This window comes from Phymastichus coffea, unplaced genomic scaffold (genome assembly GCF_024137745.1).
Source record: "Phymastichus coffea isolate CEN01 unplaced genomic scaffold, Cenicafe_Pcof_1.1 PCOF00092, whole genome shotgun sequence".
NCBI lineage: Eukaryota > Metazoa > Arthropoda > Insecta > Hymenoptera > Eulophidae > Phymastichus > Phymastichus coffea.
The window spans coordinates 963,002-980,426 of NW_026706903.1; the positions used below are offsets into that span (position 1 = coordinate 963,002).

A 17,425-nucleotide genomic window follows, 5' to 3' on the forward strand; every position below is an offset into this window, starting at 1 on the left:
AACTTTTCTCACTGTGGTCACTAATGGATGTATATTAAGGGAACATTCCGACGTGGAAGAATGAAATTCGCCAAAAATAGACATACCCGGAAAGCCGTTTTATTGAACACGAGTGCTTGTGTATAAATATACGTATATATATGTTAAAGTGCGCAAAAAAAAGTAAAAAGATTCCCGTTGACTGATTAGCTGTTTGAGACTGATTTCCCATTCGTTTACTAGCGGTGAACGACAACAACACCAACGGACGCATGTACACTCGGCCCTTGCACTATAATACTGTTGTTCTCTGGTTGTTCTCTCCGCAATACTTCGGATGCTCGTTAGGTATCGTATTTTTTTGATAGGGAGAGAGAGAGAGAGAGAGAGAGAGAGAGAGAGAGAGAGAGAGAGAGAGAGAGAGAGAGATAGAGGAATAAAGTACAAATCGATTGTGTTTTAACGTTTAATAACGCTAATTCTTTAATTAGGAGTGTGTGTAGGGCGGACAATGCGTGCGATCAAATTATTTCGTAGTAGAAAGATACATTTATCGCAAGTTTGCACATATGCGGGTTAATGTCTAAACTGTTAAAATAGCTGCTTAGTAATTAGTATACATCGCGTCACAAGTATATATCGCTTTGACTAATAATTATTATTAATTCCAGCTTACGACCAAGGATTCAAATTTGTTCATTTGCAAAATTAAATTTAAAAAAACTATCGCTTTTAATTTATATGATCTTCAGAAATGTGAAAACGAGTAATAACAGAGACAGCTTTTCCAATTGAATCCCCAATTAAACTTAATAGCATCGAATTGTTGTTTCTTCTAGGCAGCGTCCGAATTCGATTGCCAGCCTATGAAGCTCGTCTCTACGCTTTTTTTTTCCTGATCAATATTATTCACTTCGGCGAGATGGATGATAATCAGATTTTTTTACACGGGCTGACGACAAGTAATCACGTTTCTTTGCTAACACATTTTTCTGATTGTTAAAACTGGACGTAGAGCGAATCGTCACGTACGCGCGCGACCGACGTGCTCTTTTTTTTGTCGCTCGCACGATATCTCCGTGCAGCTGCATTCGTCGATATAATGTCACAGTTTCTCTTCGCGCCGACAGTTGATGCTATTTTCGCTTTCACGCGCCTCATCCACATTTTTTTTTTCTTCTGCTATGCACGCGCGTTGCAAACGCGAGTTGCAAGCTGCACGATTTCTTTTTCCTCGAGGTGAATATAGAACGAACGATTCCACGATGCTATGCTGTCTCTCTAGGGAACAGTGCGACAAAGAGGTCTCGTATAGCGCGCAAGAAGGCGTGTTTCGATAAGAACTTAATGCACACACACACACCCTTTCATCATCGCGTTCGCGTCAAGAAACATAAAGCGATACGCATCACCTCATCAACTCCGTCAACATTTCACGCAGAGGCAGAAAATAATTTTTCACGTACAGACTCGCGATAAGAATGCCAATGCTTTCCGCAAACAGTGATGGACTCATTGTTCCAAGAAGGAAATATATAATCGCCGCATAAAGTATATACAAGCAAAATGTACATATATATGTACATAAAAGTTAACTAGAAATGATTTCGCACTAATGAATGGAAAGGAGGAAACGAGGACGACGTTTCTATCGCGTTGAGTTAAAGTGGCGTGTGCGTACGTGGAATAACAGAATAATTACGGAAATAGTAATCGATTACTTGATAAGTGGCGCGTTAACCATCTAAAAAAGGACATTCGCGTTTTCTTTTCGCGGGAATCGAAAGCTCCTTTTTCGTGCTTGTAATTTCTGAGAAATAGTGACGCTCACCAATGAGTAATGTTGCGAATATGCGCGAGCGACGGCATGACGTCTGACCGATCCGGCATCACTACTACTTGCTCGCAACGGCTTACGTTTGACTTTGCCAAATGCGCTTTCGCAAACGCTTATAAACGATTACGAACTTCTTTCGTTCGCTTTTCACCGTGTGTTTTCCAAGTAAAAATCAATCGGTTCGGTAAATGACTTGGTCCAAATGGATGTGAAGCCAACTTTATAGCGTTTGCAGTTGACACGCGAATTTTTTGATTGAGACTCAATTTTTTGTTTTTTTGAAAAACAATCATGTAATTCATTGATTATTTTTTAACTTTTGTAAAACAAAAATAAAAATTGACTTATGCTTCTATCTCATTTTATTCATGATGACATGCGACATTATGAAAATTCAATCTTACGCATTGCAAAAGGCAAAATCTATTATCTGAATAAAGTTGAAATACACAGTTTATCTTTAGATAAATAACATTAAATAATATTGTAACAAGATTGAATTAACCCTTTTTTAAGGTGTAGGAGCCAGGCGTGCGCAAAATGTCTCCCGAAATTTCTGTACACCATACGGCGACAATTTGAATGTAAACTCACTAAGCGGCCACAGCCTCTTGCCGTTCGTATAATTGCCTTCAGGTCTAATAAAACCTGTTTCTGGTAAATCACGCGTAGTATGTGTAGAGTTCTTCCTCACCTGCATACCCTACGGAGAAGTGATAAGTGCTGCTCTCTGTGGAAATAATGAAAAAACTTCTTGTGCTAACCGCGTGCGATGCTATAATTGAGCAGGATTTATTAAAGATAATTTATATTCGCAATTAAATGGTGTACTAAAGCATAATTGATTTTTATATAAACATGCCAAAATTACTTTGTCCAAATCATCAAGTTTTCATGAAAAGAATTAACCTTATGGAATTATACTAAGCGCGAGAATCAAAAAATACATACATCAAAGTGAATATTCAAAATTTTAGTGAAAAGAATGCTGTCGATGCATCGTACGATTCATCATACTTAATTATCACACTTATTATTCTTATCAGCTGTGAAGTGTAATGTATCCGTTGATATGTGGATTCCCAAACAAAAAACATATCGTAATCCGTTTGGTGCTGCCACCTGGAGTTTTTCATTAGAAGTCACAGTCGCGATCGATCATCTCGATGTGGTGATGTTAGTCATACGACTACTGCAGCTACAACTCAGATATCACATTCGTGTGCGTTTAGTAGCGTTCGATCGTCGATGCAAGCCAGATGATCTCGTTTGGGCTGCGTACAAGTATTAATAAAAACACAAAGGTCGGTAACAGCAGCACAACGGCTCGAATAAAATAGAAGACAAAGGAAAAGATACTTCCGCCGAGTTCGCTCGGTCCCTATTTCAGCCGTGAGGGCTGCTGCTGCTGCTGATAAGCCATGGAGGGACAGCAGCCAACAACAGCAGCTTCCTCTTGGAGGGACAACTCGGAGGAGTCCAAGGAGCCGCAACCAGATATTCGCGAGGTTAGGATTTTGCAAAAAGTCGGCATTACCATACCTCCCACGAACCTTCGCAAAAAGATGCTTGTGCTCAACGACTTACTCAGCCACTTCGACAAGGTACCATTACCATTTCTTCAACTATATCAGCTCAGCTGCTACTGCCATTTAAATTCCTTAGTCCGTTGTCTATGGGGTTCCACCACTCTTTCTGTGTGTGTGTGTGTGTGTGTATGTGAGTGTGCGCGTGTGCGTGGGCGCGTATGCCATGGCACTCCCACGTACGTGTAAAGTTGCGTGAAAGTTGGAAACTGTGTGTCAAGAGTGTGTATACAGAATGGGGGATAACTTGTTTCAACTTGTTTTAATTTGTTTTAACTTGTTTTTTAATACTGCGTTTTCTTTTTTTTTATCTGGACATAATATATTTTTTTCTTAACTAAAATACTATAATTTTAATTTTAATGTGACTCGTTCAAACTAAGCTCAAACTTATAAAACTGGCCTTAGAGAGGAAGAAACACTTATCAAAAAAAGATAAAGCCATTGTAATTATCAGTTATGTTTGAAAAATATTCTTATGCCTATACATTGTTATGGCACACTGAAAGTTGTTAAGTGCTTTATACAATGATGTCATTCACTGTAGCAAATATTAACATTTCCTGTAGTAAATATAATTATACTTACTATATATGTGTTATTTACTATAGTAAATGTAAACTTTTACTATAATAAATATAATATGTAATAAATAAATAAAAGTATACTGTGAATATAATTATTATTTTTTATAAAAAGTTCTGTTTTTATTCTATTTCAGGATGGTAACAAAAATGCCCTTCATTCCATCAAGAAACCACATAGATCAGTAAAAGTCAAAACTTTAAATCGGGCAATACATCTGATAAAGGAAGACCAACAGTTTTTAGACTTGGTGAACAAGATTCAATCACCTAAATTCAAAATTACAGCAGATCCAAAAGTGGATTACAGCATCAATGGTGGTGTAGCAACGATGAGCTGTTATGACAAAGTTCCACGAGACTGCAGTGAAAATAGTGACTCTCACAGCAATGGCAGTGTCAAAAATGTCAGTATTACGTGTACTTCAGTGAATCACATGCCTGTAAACCCTGTGGAAACCACCGACCACATAGTCAAAGTGAATTTTCCAGAGGGCTTTATGCTTGAGGATTGTGCAAACTTGGAAGCACAAAATGTGATTGATTTTTCAAGAAGATTTAGAGAGTAAGTTTATTTCGCTTAAAATTCATCAGACATTTAGCAATGAGACAGACAGAGAGAGGAGAGAAAAAAGAATTTTTATTATAACATTGTGAAATCATAAGAAAGTCATTATATATTGTACATTCTTCTTTTGTTCGCTGTAAATTACATCTTATAATCATGGTAATTTACAACACTCTATATTTACTACTTTTTGTAATACTATTTTACAGCAATAAACAAATAATTATAACGTAATTATGATATACCTGAGAAAATGTTTTTACCTCGTTTTGAAATAGAAGAATATTCTTGCAACTTAATTTAATGAATTGCATTATAGGTATTGTACAAATATGATTAATCCTCAATTGAACAAGAGTCTTGAAAAGTTCGTCGCGGAACTGTCGAGATTACAAAAAAACTTGTATAATCGTAACAACGTGAAAGGCAGATGTAGGCGGCGTTATTACGCAGGATTCAAAGAGACTGAAAAACGCTTTAAAATAAACAAAATCAAATTGGTCATCATTGCGCCTGACTTAGATCAAAAGAATGATAATGGTAAACGGAAATTCTTACCAATGCGCTCTAAATCAGCCTGAGCTTCTATTTTTCTATTTATCAATTTCTATTCACATCGCTCATTTTAATTCAAATTTATTTCAAACATCCAAACTATTATTTATTCTGTTCAATTAGAGGCTGTTTTAGAGATGATTGAAAATTTAAAAGAAAATCGATGCAACAGTCTACCTGGTCTATCTGATTACAGGTGAACTGGATGACTTAGTGCATCGATTCATAGTGAGCTGTAAGAGGCACGAGTTAGCTACAGTATTTGGCCTGTCTCGTCGGAAATTAGGATACTTAACGCGTGGCCAGGGCTTCACCAGCTGCATCGGCATCGCGAATTACGAAGCTACCGAAGTACACCCACACATATTGCTTTTATAATTATAATCTGGTGTTATATTGCACTGCACCTTCTGTGACTCATCAACTCATTGCCTCATTAAAATACTACTGCGATTGATCTTCGTGCGCAGACAAAAACTTCCGTACGTACAAGCGGATGCTATATGTTTTTCCTTTCTGTTCTGTTTGTAGGATAAATTAGAGGACGCACTAAGGAAAGCTCTTGAGGCTAAAAATCAGTTCAAGGTTCTAAGCGGCCAGGCAAATAAAACTATTGACGAGAAGACAATTTTAACTGAGGATTTGTTGCTATCGGAACGTGTTAAAATTTTATTGAGGACTCTAGCACTTCCGTAGTTATGAAGAAGTACTCACTTGATAGATATTAATAAATTTTGTATAATCAACATTGCTTTTTGTAAAAAAAAACAATGTATAAGATTTTTATATGAGCAATGTCCGGTAAAAGTTTAATGCAATTTAGCTACTAGGGATTAAGTTTGGTTGTTTTAAATATAAAAACTTAAAAAGTATATTTTATAAAATTGTAATCTAAGACGATTTTTACTGGATTTTTCTGTTAAATTGTTATTTAAAATATAGAAAGTGAGACTAATTAAATATTTTTTTAAATAAGTCAATTACATACGACTTTTTGTACTTTTTCGAAAATGAACTTTTTAATGTAAATTATAGAAATGTGTTGTACTTATATACAGCCTAGAGATTTTTTGATAAAAAAGTATAAATGTTAAAAAATTTCTTTTGAATCATTATACATAATTTCTTTTACATCTATCGATAAGGTAGAGAGCTACCTTAATCACGCAATCATTTGAATTTCCCGCAAATAATCGTTTCTATAACAACAGAACCGATAGCTTATTTGCAAATTTTAATCTCGATTTATTAAAAAGATTTATCATAATTTTAAATTAGAAAACGACACGGAATTTATCAGAGCTGATGAGCTTTAATGGTAGCAACATTAAAATAAAAGAGCGGTGACTAGAAAATCCATTGAAAAACCTTGGGTGTATGAACACGTCGAAGGGCATGAGCGCGTCATCAAATTTCCACGGTGACTGTACGCGCCCGACTTCTTTTGCTATAGGCTTTGCGATGTATAAAATACAAAAAAGGAGAACGCGGATAAAACGTAAAAGAAAAAAATTCAAGTTTTCTCTCTGTACTCTGAAATCTCGTCGACCTTGATTTAAGAAAGCCACGGTGGCAACGATCAGTCAATATACTATATATATATATATATATATATATATTCGCATGTGAATGTGTGTGTAATACACACACACGCCTCAACCCACTTCCTTGCAGTAATGGCTATTTATTTATCAAGAGATTCTCCCGTAAATGGAAGTCAAATTTTTTTCGACCAATCTTTAACTTTCCTGAATGCATGTCAAGTTAGGAGCAACAAAACTCACTGCTGATATTTTATTTTTTCATTTGCCTTAAGAGTGAAAATTGATGTATAGTGTATAAGGGAGATATGATTATAGGGGGGATACACGCGCTGTAAATCGGTTAAATATTAAAATAGATGTGTAACAGAAATTTATAGCCATTACGATAAGAATATCAATGTTCTTTTTGTAAGCGCGTCCGAAAATTTTGTAGTTATCGATTCCCTTGTTCAATTCAAATATATTCAACTAAACTTCCTTTAAATTTTCATAAAACGCCTCTGTCTCTGACTTGAGTATCGAGTAAAATGATTCAAAAATATAAAAAAAACTAAAGTCTAAATTTACATTTAGAAATTTTGAAAAATTTCATAGCTGTAATTATTATCGATTTCCAAAGATCGCTATCGTTCAAAAACAAAAGTAAAAATAGTTATCACCGAAACTTATTTGCATACGTAGAGATAAAGAAGTCTTATCGCAAAAATTAAAATGAGATAAAACAATCAGCTTAAACACACGATTACAGAGCATCATCAAAGCCAAACAATAAACACGCAAACCCGAAAAAGAGAGAGAAAGAAAGACAGTCCCGTCAACATATAAGCCTTCGTATTCGAGATACTTTCGAGTAAGATTGTACTTGGCCTCCCGGTTTTCGGGGGCGCCCCGCGATGTATGAGAGCGAACCAACCGGAGGCTGCACAGCCTGAGAAAGAAACAGCGCGTGTTTGAGGGGAGCGCCCGCACGTTCACTCACACACTTGCACTTTAGACGTGGCAGCAGCGGAGTGCGAGCGCTGACAGAGAGTGGCTGGTAAAGCCAAGCTAGTCAGTCGGCTCGGCACCGGCGGCCTCAACGCATCGGGAGAGTCATCACTTTCTGTGCTTTGTTGTTTCCTTCTCTTACTGTCGCTTGTTTTATGCGATCGCGAGTGTGTTTGTATCTTATACCTTTTTACATGTGCAACTTTTATACAAACACCCAATTTGTTTTTATATCAATAAGAAGCCACAGTGAAAATATTGGAGACTAGTTTACAACACGACACGTTTTTTATAAAGGTAGGAATTTGCGAAAATTAGTGTGTGATATGCGTGTCGCGTGTCTTGTTTATATGGTGGATTCGTGGAAAAGGTGCACATTGTGAAGGATAACACGTACATATATGCAAGAGAGAAAATTAGAGCTAATGGCCCACTTATTATAACAATTTACAATGCTGACATAACACGCTGCCACGGTTTTATGTTTTCCCTTCTATTATAAAACGCAGGTATGCACGTCTATGCGTCTCGTTGTCGCGACCCACAAACCGAGAATCATTCGCCGCCATGAAATAAAATTGAAAACTTATGTTAAGTAGCTCATTGTTTTTTTCTCTCTCGTCGAGAGTTATATGACATCTGTCTATGGGATGAATCAGGGGAGAGTGGGAGACTGGCTACATCGGACATTGAAATCTCCGCCTCCAAGCCACGTGTTGCTCTCTAGCTCCTCTGACGCATTGCTCGCCTATATATATATATGTTCTCCTATTTTTTCGTATCTCAACTCCACTAAGTAGCTTATGATGTTAATTTATCTAAATAATTAGTATGCCTAGTCAACTTATGCAAGATGTTAATTTTTAACGTGGTGTTAAAGTTGGCCACATGGTTACGGTCGAGGGAGCTGTTTTATTTTTCACGAGAAAAAATTCGTTTGTTGGAAATTCATAGAAAAAAGTGTCTACTTTGTTTGTTTACAATGTGTGTACACGCCGCGTGTCTCACAAAAGATACGGTTGGATGTACGATGAACTGTACTTTCTTATCTGTACCAATACGAATGCTTCATAATTTTTCCTTAGTACGTTGATGCGTTGCATTACGATAGGAAAAAAATTATTATATCTAATTCATTATTCAAGATGAATCAGGTACGTATTCACGTCACTTTTCATAGCCCAATAATCAAATTTTCACGCAAACGAAATTTTGCTTCCAAGTTTGTTGGCACGATTCACGCCGAAGAAAAAGATAAAATAATTCAAAAAAGGCAGCAAACACAGCCAATTAATCAACGCCCCCTAATCAGTTTTAGCTTGCTCTAAAACACATTTCAGCCCGACAAAATATTCGCGGAACTTTCGCGAAAGCTTAAGACTTTTGAGAGCACATAGATACATTTACTTAATTGTCTATCGCGTGCGTCTTTTCATTTGCGCGCCAATTAAATCCGCATGCGTCGGCGTCATTTCCGTTTTGGTTTAATAGCCCGATCCTATGCAAGTTCCCCTGTGTGGCATTATCGTTGAGACGATTAGCATGCTGAAGTAACAACATCGCAGCTATTGTCGAGGTTGTCTCTATCGATAAATCGCTGCTGCCGCGTAACGTGCTCTGTCTAATGCAAGCAGGTGACGAAATGACTTGTGATGCCACTGCATAAATGATTTCAAGCAGTTATGCTGACAACGTTTTTGGGGAAACGTTTCATACGTAGGTTCTTTTATCATTAAATTGAATTTAAGTTGTTAAAATGCAAAACCTCCATCATAAACCGAAGCAGGTACAAGTTCGCAATCAAGCAAATATTGGCTTTTCGTTATCGATTTTTCTTTTTATCAAGAATTAAAAAAAGTACGTGCGTTCGTCTCCCGCATTAATCAATGAAATGTATTTACTTCTGCTTTGCAAACATCAAAGGAATTCCAGCGATTTATTCCACAAACGTTAAATACCTTTCGCAACCGCGTTTCGCAGCTGACATTGACAACTAAATAAAAAAAAAGCCACAAACGTATTTCTTGAAAATTAAAGTCGTTGCACGATAAAATGAAAGGGGTGTCGCAAAGACGAGTCACGCGATGTCGCCGCGTGCAAATGGGAAATTCGAAGCGGAAGAAAACAAGTGATGGTTTCAGAGACACCCCAACGGAGAGAGCAGTGATAATCGGTGCCAAAAAGTTTCTTGACACGGCGTCAATACAACTTAGCTGTCAACTCGCGGTCGTGGACCCCTTGCGCGACTTCAAAACACTTTTGTGAATGCTTCGTTCGGTAGGAGTCCTTTTTTTTTACTTTCTCTGTCGGATGCTTTTTCCGTGATTTATTGTCATTGTGGTAGACTGAAAAACAAGTTAATTTATCGATGCTTCAAATTCGAATCAAAATTTACACTGATAGTATAAATTTCATAGAAAGCCCGAATAAATTCTTCGAAGGCTTTTCCTTTCGAACTTTAAGTTAGAAAAAAATATATTGTTCCTCTTTTTATTGGATACATTGCACGCAGAAGATCGATATCGAGCGAGAGACTGTAAATTAATCGTTGCGTGTTGTTAATTTACGAGCGCTGGCCTTTTGGCAATTGACTCACTTTTTATTGATTGATCAATTTCGTCGTGATCTCGCTCAGCACGTATAACGTACGCGAAGGACGATGTTAACACAAAGATCTTTAATCATTCAGCAATGACGATGTTTATACGTTTTTCTTTCTTTCTGTCTTTCATTCTTGTTGATGTATGAATGAAATCGGTAAACAATACGGTAACCGGATAACACATTCTGTTGCGCCTTACATTTATATCGCGTAAATGCTCACGTTGCGTCGCCCAACTTAAAAAAATTTTCCACAAAACTTTTTTCCGACAATTTCTCCGAACGCATAGACATACTCCATTTGAGAACTTGACAAGTGCGCATTAAAGAAAAGAATCAGAACGTGTAAACGTGAACAAAAAGATTCGGCTGACATCGGCGTAAAGGTATACATATGAAATGCCGAGGTTATCCGCATAGTTTACTAATCCGAACGTCGATTCTACGTGAACTGACCGTGAGATAGTTCAAAACCGATTCATTTTTAACGAAAGCTAAAAAAAAGCTAAATGCCTCACATGTAAAAAGTTCTTTTGTTTGCCGTCACTCTCCAAGATAACATTTTTATTTAATCTTGGAAGTTCACACGAAATGCAAACGATTGAATACAATTCTGCAAGTACGTCGTAAAATATTCGCGAATCGGAGAATCTTGCGAAATTGCCGCGGCGTTTAGAGAAGTGGCAAAGTGCTGGTTGATTTAATTCGTCTTACGTAGGCAATACAACTTGTAGGCTTGTAGACTAAGCAGAGATAATATTACGAATTATCACTGATTATCTAAATTAAATAAAACACTCGTAAGCTAGTATAAGTAAATACTCGAAGATTAAAATGCTACCAAAAGATCAGCTCACAAACTATTAAAACATTGGAGTATAATTCTTCAATAACCCAATAACTCTCTAAAAGATCATTTTAGCATGTATTGGTTATATAAGGAAGGGTCAATTGTTATAATGCTGCGCCTACATCTACAATGAATGAATGCATATCTTCGTTTTCATTGCCTCGAGGGAGCTTTCGGCAATCATTCAGTTTCGCGCGCTAGTACTTCACTTGGCTTCCCACCATATAGAAGAAATGGAAAAACAGGTCGATAGTGATAAAGATGTAATTGGGTTAACTGTTCGTTTGCTTTGGTGTTTTTTGTTTCTACGGTATAGGTAAGGGTCAATTGAATTCACGTTTTTATTTCGATTTGAAAAGAAGTATTTTTGTATGACTTTGATTTTATTGATTATATCCTGATGAACATTTTTTCAATCGTCTTGTGTTTATAACCATCAATGCCGTCAATACAAAAAAATTTTAAAAAATTTTTTAATTTACGTACGTAATTCTTAACGCTGGAGAACTTTTGTTCTCATTTTGTAAAAATTTAAGCAGTGATTTCATTTAACTAAGAAAAATCTTTACTAAAAATAAGAAAAGACATTCAAGATTTCAAAAGTTCAGCATGAAACAAATTCTATTTCTTATTTTATAATCTTATTGCCATGTATTGGGATGAAAATGGGAATTAAAATATTACGCTGATATGGAAAAAAAACATTGATTAGAATAATAAAAGTAATACTTTATGTGATTGAAGTAAACAATAATGGAAATTGGCACTTCCAAAACTTCGTCCATTAACTTTCACATCATAGAATATAAGAGTACAATATCTGAAAATATAAATAAAGAATAACAAAGAGAGTGAGAAAAAAGCCAATAAACAACGGACAAACATTCAACTCAGCAATAGCAAAATGTAAAACCTCCAGACGGCTGACTCAGTACCACGCGGACATACGCACACATTTATAATCGGACGTTTTCCCTCTCAAGCGAATTATCACAAAGAGGAAGCATTGTACTCGCCGCGCGAACTTTACCCTCCCTCTCTTGTATGTGCAGCTGCAACACAGTGTGCCACCACTCTCTATCGTATTATTCTTTTTTTTTTTCTTATTTTCGGAGAGGGACAACCATAACTCTACTCTGTCGCGTGGCGACGACGACAGTTCGTTAGCGGCTATACTCTTCGTGCCTCACAAAGACGCAACATATTCTCTCATTCTCTCGTTTATTACGCGACTCGCTATTGTTGTGTCTCCTTTGTGTATACTCTTGCACGGTTTATCTTTTCAACGACTAAATATTTAACTTGTGATGTTTCTAAATTATATATCTGCATTTATTTAACCGTCAAAATGTTCGGAGGATTATTTTATAAAATTCAGTGGCTATACTCTTGAGATTATTGCGTACATATTTATCGGATTATTAATAACCAAGCGTCATCCTGTATCTGAGAAAAAACTTAAATAAGAAAAGTTTTATGTCATTAATTAGATAAGGAATGACTGAAGTATTCTTGCATATCACGTCTAGACTATCATTCAAAGTTTAGAATATATATAAATTTGCTACAACAATGACGTTCCCAGTGGAAACGAAGAAACGCTAGATATCGAAATTTATTGTTTGTTTATTAATCGCGTTGAGCTCGTGGAAATAACTAGCACGTGGGTTATTAACAGGCTTTGGTTAAATTCCATCATTTATTCGTTGTAATTACAGTTTAACGATTAAACACCCATAATCGCAAATTGACAAAGTTTACAAAGAATCGAGCTGTGGAGCACGAGAAAAACAAGACCTTTCATCATAAAAGCGTCTCCACTCTTCAATGTCTCGCTTGCGTGTGGGAGAAGCTTCAAAGTCACGCGCAAGCGTTTTGCGAGCAGAAATCGCTATCAGATGCCTACTATAAGGATCACGAGACTTTTCTCGCCCGGGATATTGTTTGATCGACTGTGAAAAAATGTTCGTTGCTTTGATTTTAATCTGCACGCGTACGGTGTATTGAAATAGACATCTTACGATATTGATCACAGAAGAGAAATTTTTTTTTATGAGAAATATCTTTTCTTATAATACGGATGAGAAGTATTATTTACTTAAATTAAATTAAGTAGTCTAAAAGTGCTCCTCAAATAAGAACACAAAAATATATTTTTTTTAAATAAGAAAAATATTATACTACGTTGAAATCATATTAATAATAGTGGAAATGTATAAAGAAAAATCTTACATAAATAATCAATCTTTTCAAAAATCAGAAAAAGAAGCAATCTCAAATGAAGAAACTTGGCGATCAAGAATGCAGCGAGAAAATTTGATATCCGGTTTCTAAGAGATAAAAAAAATTGAGTTTAATGAATGTAAGTGTGACAAATCTCGTGACTCTAAATTGAAAGTTTATAATCCACTTCGCGCGTCCGCAAACAGCTGAGCGATACAAGCGCAGAACGAGAGTATCTCGGTAATCTAGAAATGTTCTACAGAGATTAATTCGAAATTCATGAGTGATAGTGCGCAGGAAATCATTGATTTTATTTATTTATTTATTTTTTTTGGGCTACTTTTATCTAGCAGCGACGTAATTTTTCGCGCTAGATATCAGCTCGCGAACGAAATTCCGAAAGCTTCCACGGCGCACAGCTATAATCGGTAATGTTCCTTTTTGTCCCCCGATTTTTCCGTACGTGCGCGCGCGTGTGTGTGTGTGTGTGTGTGTGTGTGTGTGTGTGTGTGTGTGTGTGTGTGTGTGTGTGTGTGTGTGTGTGTGTGTGTGTGTGTGTGTGCGTGCGTGCGTGTGTGTGCGAGGTAGGCGTTGCGCAGCAATGAAACCGCAAGGAGCAGGATGTCGGCTTCTCCCGTTACTGCTTTAGCGGGCAGCGATCTCTCTTGTGAATAGCGCTATATAAAGTGAAGTCGATAGTTTTCTGTAACATTCTGACATGCGCTCATTTTTTTTTCTCTTTGCAGGTGAGTTCTAAATGGCTATTCGTCTACTGTACACCCTCGTTGATTTATACATTGAGGTAAACGTCGACTGTGTAAAATGTTATTTAGTACTATATTTCGAGATTTTTATTTGGATCAAATTCAGTCTGTTCATTATAAATCACAATTATTCTTTTAAACTCACAAAGTTTAAAAATATTAAGTTCTACCGTAAATTTCCCCACCTCTTTTTCGGGATTCAAACTCGTAATTCGAACAATACAGCGACAAAAAATACCCAGCAATTACAATCACTCGCAGTCAATGAATTTTATACTCTCAACATATATTTCTTTGCGCTTTGCAAAACGCGTGAGAAAGATATTATGAAGCCTGAAACTCGTTACGACTTTGCCAATTGTTTTCTCTACTCGACAATCAATAAGTACAAAGTGTTTCTCACGAGTAACACATCTGCAAAAAAAAAAAGAAATTCAATTAAGTGTTATGCAAACATCTGGAACAAGTGAAAGATTGCACAAAATTCTAATCTTGTACTTTCACCAAATCAAGTAGCTCGGTACACAAAATCTCATGAGCGAGTGTATAATTTGTCTCAAAAGACAAATTATTGACAGATGAATGCCATAGAATTGTTAATCAGGCCATTACGTATGCAAGCGCGCAATGAAACTCATATGTATAACAGATAAGAAAATGAACCGTCGAAGGTACTATTTGCAGACGTATATAATACACCGCATCAATAATATAAATTGAAACGATAATGGTCGCAAGCACGTAGCACGCAATCCATTACATCATATACCTATAGCGATCAGATCAAGTTGATAATTGATTGTTTTCATAGCGCTGGATTTTTTTTATTTTTAGAATATGCAACTGATCGAACACAAGCGTCATTACCGAAAAAAAAGAGCTCTTCTGTTTGCCGCAGGTTATAAAAATTTTCTTAAAGTAAGAACACTTTTATTTTTAATATAAGGCAGAAAATTTTCTACTCTAAGAAAAGAATTTCTTATTTTGAGAGAAATTTCTTGACAATGCAGCTAATTAAAGAACTTTGTTTTCTGCAAAATGGTCATCGCATAGAAAAGTTGGAAAGCCCCGTTATTTGATTTGCTATCGGAAGATGGGACGACGAGCAGTTAAATACGATTAGTGCGCTTCATTTGCAACTGTACATTCACACGCTCTCGTGCGTTCAATAAGGACACCCTTCGAAAAAGGTTAACTCGGTATAATTAGAGGAAGATCATCGCGGCTCCCCTTCATAGTCATTATTCCATTGCGCCATGTGTGTAGATAAGCGGCCTTCCATATAAACCTTTCACCGATCGCAATCAAATTGTCAACATCTTCTTTGTTCACCGAGGAGGACGAGAAGATTGGTTGCATTCCAGGCGCAAGTTTCTTTCCTTCCTTTTTTTGCGTTTGATTTCACTCTCGGAACTCCGTGCGCGTAGACGCGCACAAAGAAAAGGATAACCCACATTCCCTGTTAAATCGGAGCTGCGATAGTTTGTCGCGACAAAACGTTTTCCGCGCACGCGCGCGGGAAACAGGTCACTTCCGTTCAATTATAACGATCATTGCTCGCCGCGACCATTTCAATTTCAAATTGCCGTGAATGTCGCCAAATTTTTCGTCGTTTCATTGTGCCGGCGATCGGTGGGCTTCTCATTTACAGAGTTAGGCTGATCGAATCGAGGTCGTACGGACGATTACTCAATAATCGACTTCTGCTCGTTCCGTTGTGCTTTTTTTTTTTTTCCACAACACGTGTTCACTTTTGCGGAAAGGCTTCGGGGCCGTGTCCCTTGATTGATTTTCCGTGAAAGTTTATTGGTTTGCGGGCACACGTGCGGCTTGTTCAAAACGAGCATTTAAAAATGTTACTCTGATGCAGCGTGAGAAAATCCATGTAGCTATGCCCACAATGCATCTCCTCGAAAGAGTTAACGCGGTGGAACCCTAAATGGCACAGCGAAAAGGAGCGAGAAACTGCCGACACCGCGCCCTCGTTAGGCAACGAAAAATCGCGACGGTGGAATGCACACGACGCGACCGAACCCATAAGCAGTCAGCCCGGCGAAATAAAGTGAGACGTTACAACCAAACAGTTTCCGCAGCGCGCGAGCTGTTTAATTGGACGAGATCCTGTCAGCCGATTAAGCCGCGAACGAAGAGAGAGAGAGAGAGAGAAAGACAACTAAACAATATATTTTTCCAAGAGAAGAGGAGAAAGTGGAACTACTTTATTGTGCGCGATCGAAAAATTGCCAAGAATCGTGAGGCTGCGCTGTGTATGGATGTGTCAGAGGAGAAATATATATAGTTTGGAAATTGGCTTGATTTATCGCGTTTAGCGTGTAGCTTCTGAACAACGTTGCTTTTAATACATAGATGGCGATTGTACTGTTCATAGAAATGGGAACTTGCGAAAGTATATTTTTTTATGACATATTTACGAAATATCATCGTTCGTGGCCTTTAATGATTCTCTATCTCTCAATAATTCTTCTTTGCTACAACGCGCGTTATCCTCGATTTTTGTTCGATGTCTATAATGCCGTTAACAAATATTTACCTCGACGCAGCGTCAAAGCCAATTAACTCGCGAGACCAGCCAGCTTTTAAACTTTGAGCAGCGCGCGAAACGCGACTCTATTAAGAAACAGCGAATAGTTGAGCGTCGTACTCGCAACCGCTGACAAGTAGAAAAAAGCGACTGCGTATCCGTCAGACAATAGCTCAACGGCACGAGACTATTGCCGAAAGTGTGTTGCTGTTGCAAAACTAGCACAACGTTTCGTCACTTTAAAATCCGCATTGTTGTCAACGAACAACAAACAAAAAGCAAGGCGCGACACTATCCGGCCGAGCCTCTGATGCGCACGATGACGGGAGAGGATTAGCATTGTCGAGAGGCTCATCGGGGCATTCGATTTTGTATTCGAGGCTGCAGCCGCGAAGCGCGCTGACTCTTGCATGGCAATCGCTTCGTAATGGCCTTGCTTTTTTCGGTTCGGTTTCCTCTGGAGCTTCGCTAAAAGTTTGGTGCCTTACGATTTATTTATACAAATTTCGTAACTCCGAATTTGCATTGACGAGCAGGCAAATTGATTAGTGTCAACCGTCCGCGGTCTATCCCCACTGGAAATAAAATCCACGTGCGTTTCCAAGACGCGCATTACGCAATGAAAATGCACACGCTACTTTATCTTCTTGCATTTATCCGATAAAAAAAAAATAATAATAAGAAACGTCGCGGACAAGGGAGAGCGAGAAATCCGAATGTACTTTGTTGAGCGATAGCAAAACATGATGTGAAGTAACGAGAAGTCAAAGACCGGTATCTCAGCCATAACAAATGGGGGAAAAGC

At 37.5% G+C, this 17,425-nt stretch overlaps 2 protein-coding genes across 2 annotated transcripts in view; both read left to right on the forward strand.

The window, feature by feature from the left end:
* Positions 1-2,959: 2,959 nt before the first annotated feature.
* On the forward strand, positions 2,960-6,062 carry LOC131669367 (uncharacterized). The gene is made up of 5 exons (XM_058944198.1): positions 2,960-3,420; positions 4,124-4,551; positions 4,874-5,094; positions 5,306-5,460; positions 5,641-6,062. Exons 1-5 carry the CDS (start codon positions 3,238-3,240, stop codon positions 5,803-5,805), a joined length of 1,152 nt encoding a protein of 383 aa, XP_058800181.1. The 5' UTR covers positions 2,960-3,237; the 3' UTR covers positions 5,806-6,062.
* Positions 6,063-7,727: 1,665 nt separating this feature from the next.
* The window catches only part of LOC131669361 (uncharacterized), a 47,495-nt gene continuing 37,797 nt past the window's right edge, over positions 7,728-17,425 (forward strand). Inside the window, exon 1 of the mRNA XM_058944190.1 lies at positions 7,728-7,937. The gene's annotated coding sequence lies outside the window, so the exon portion shown is untranslated. The remainder of the gene's footprint in view (positions 7,938-17,425) is intronic.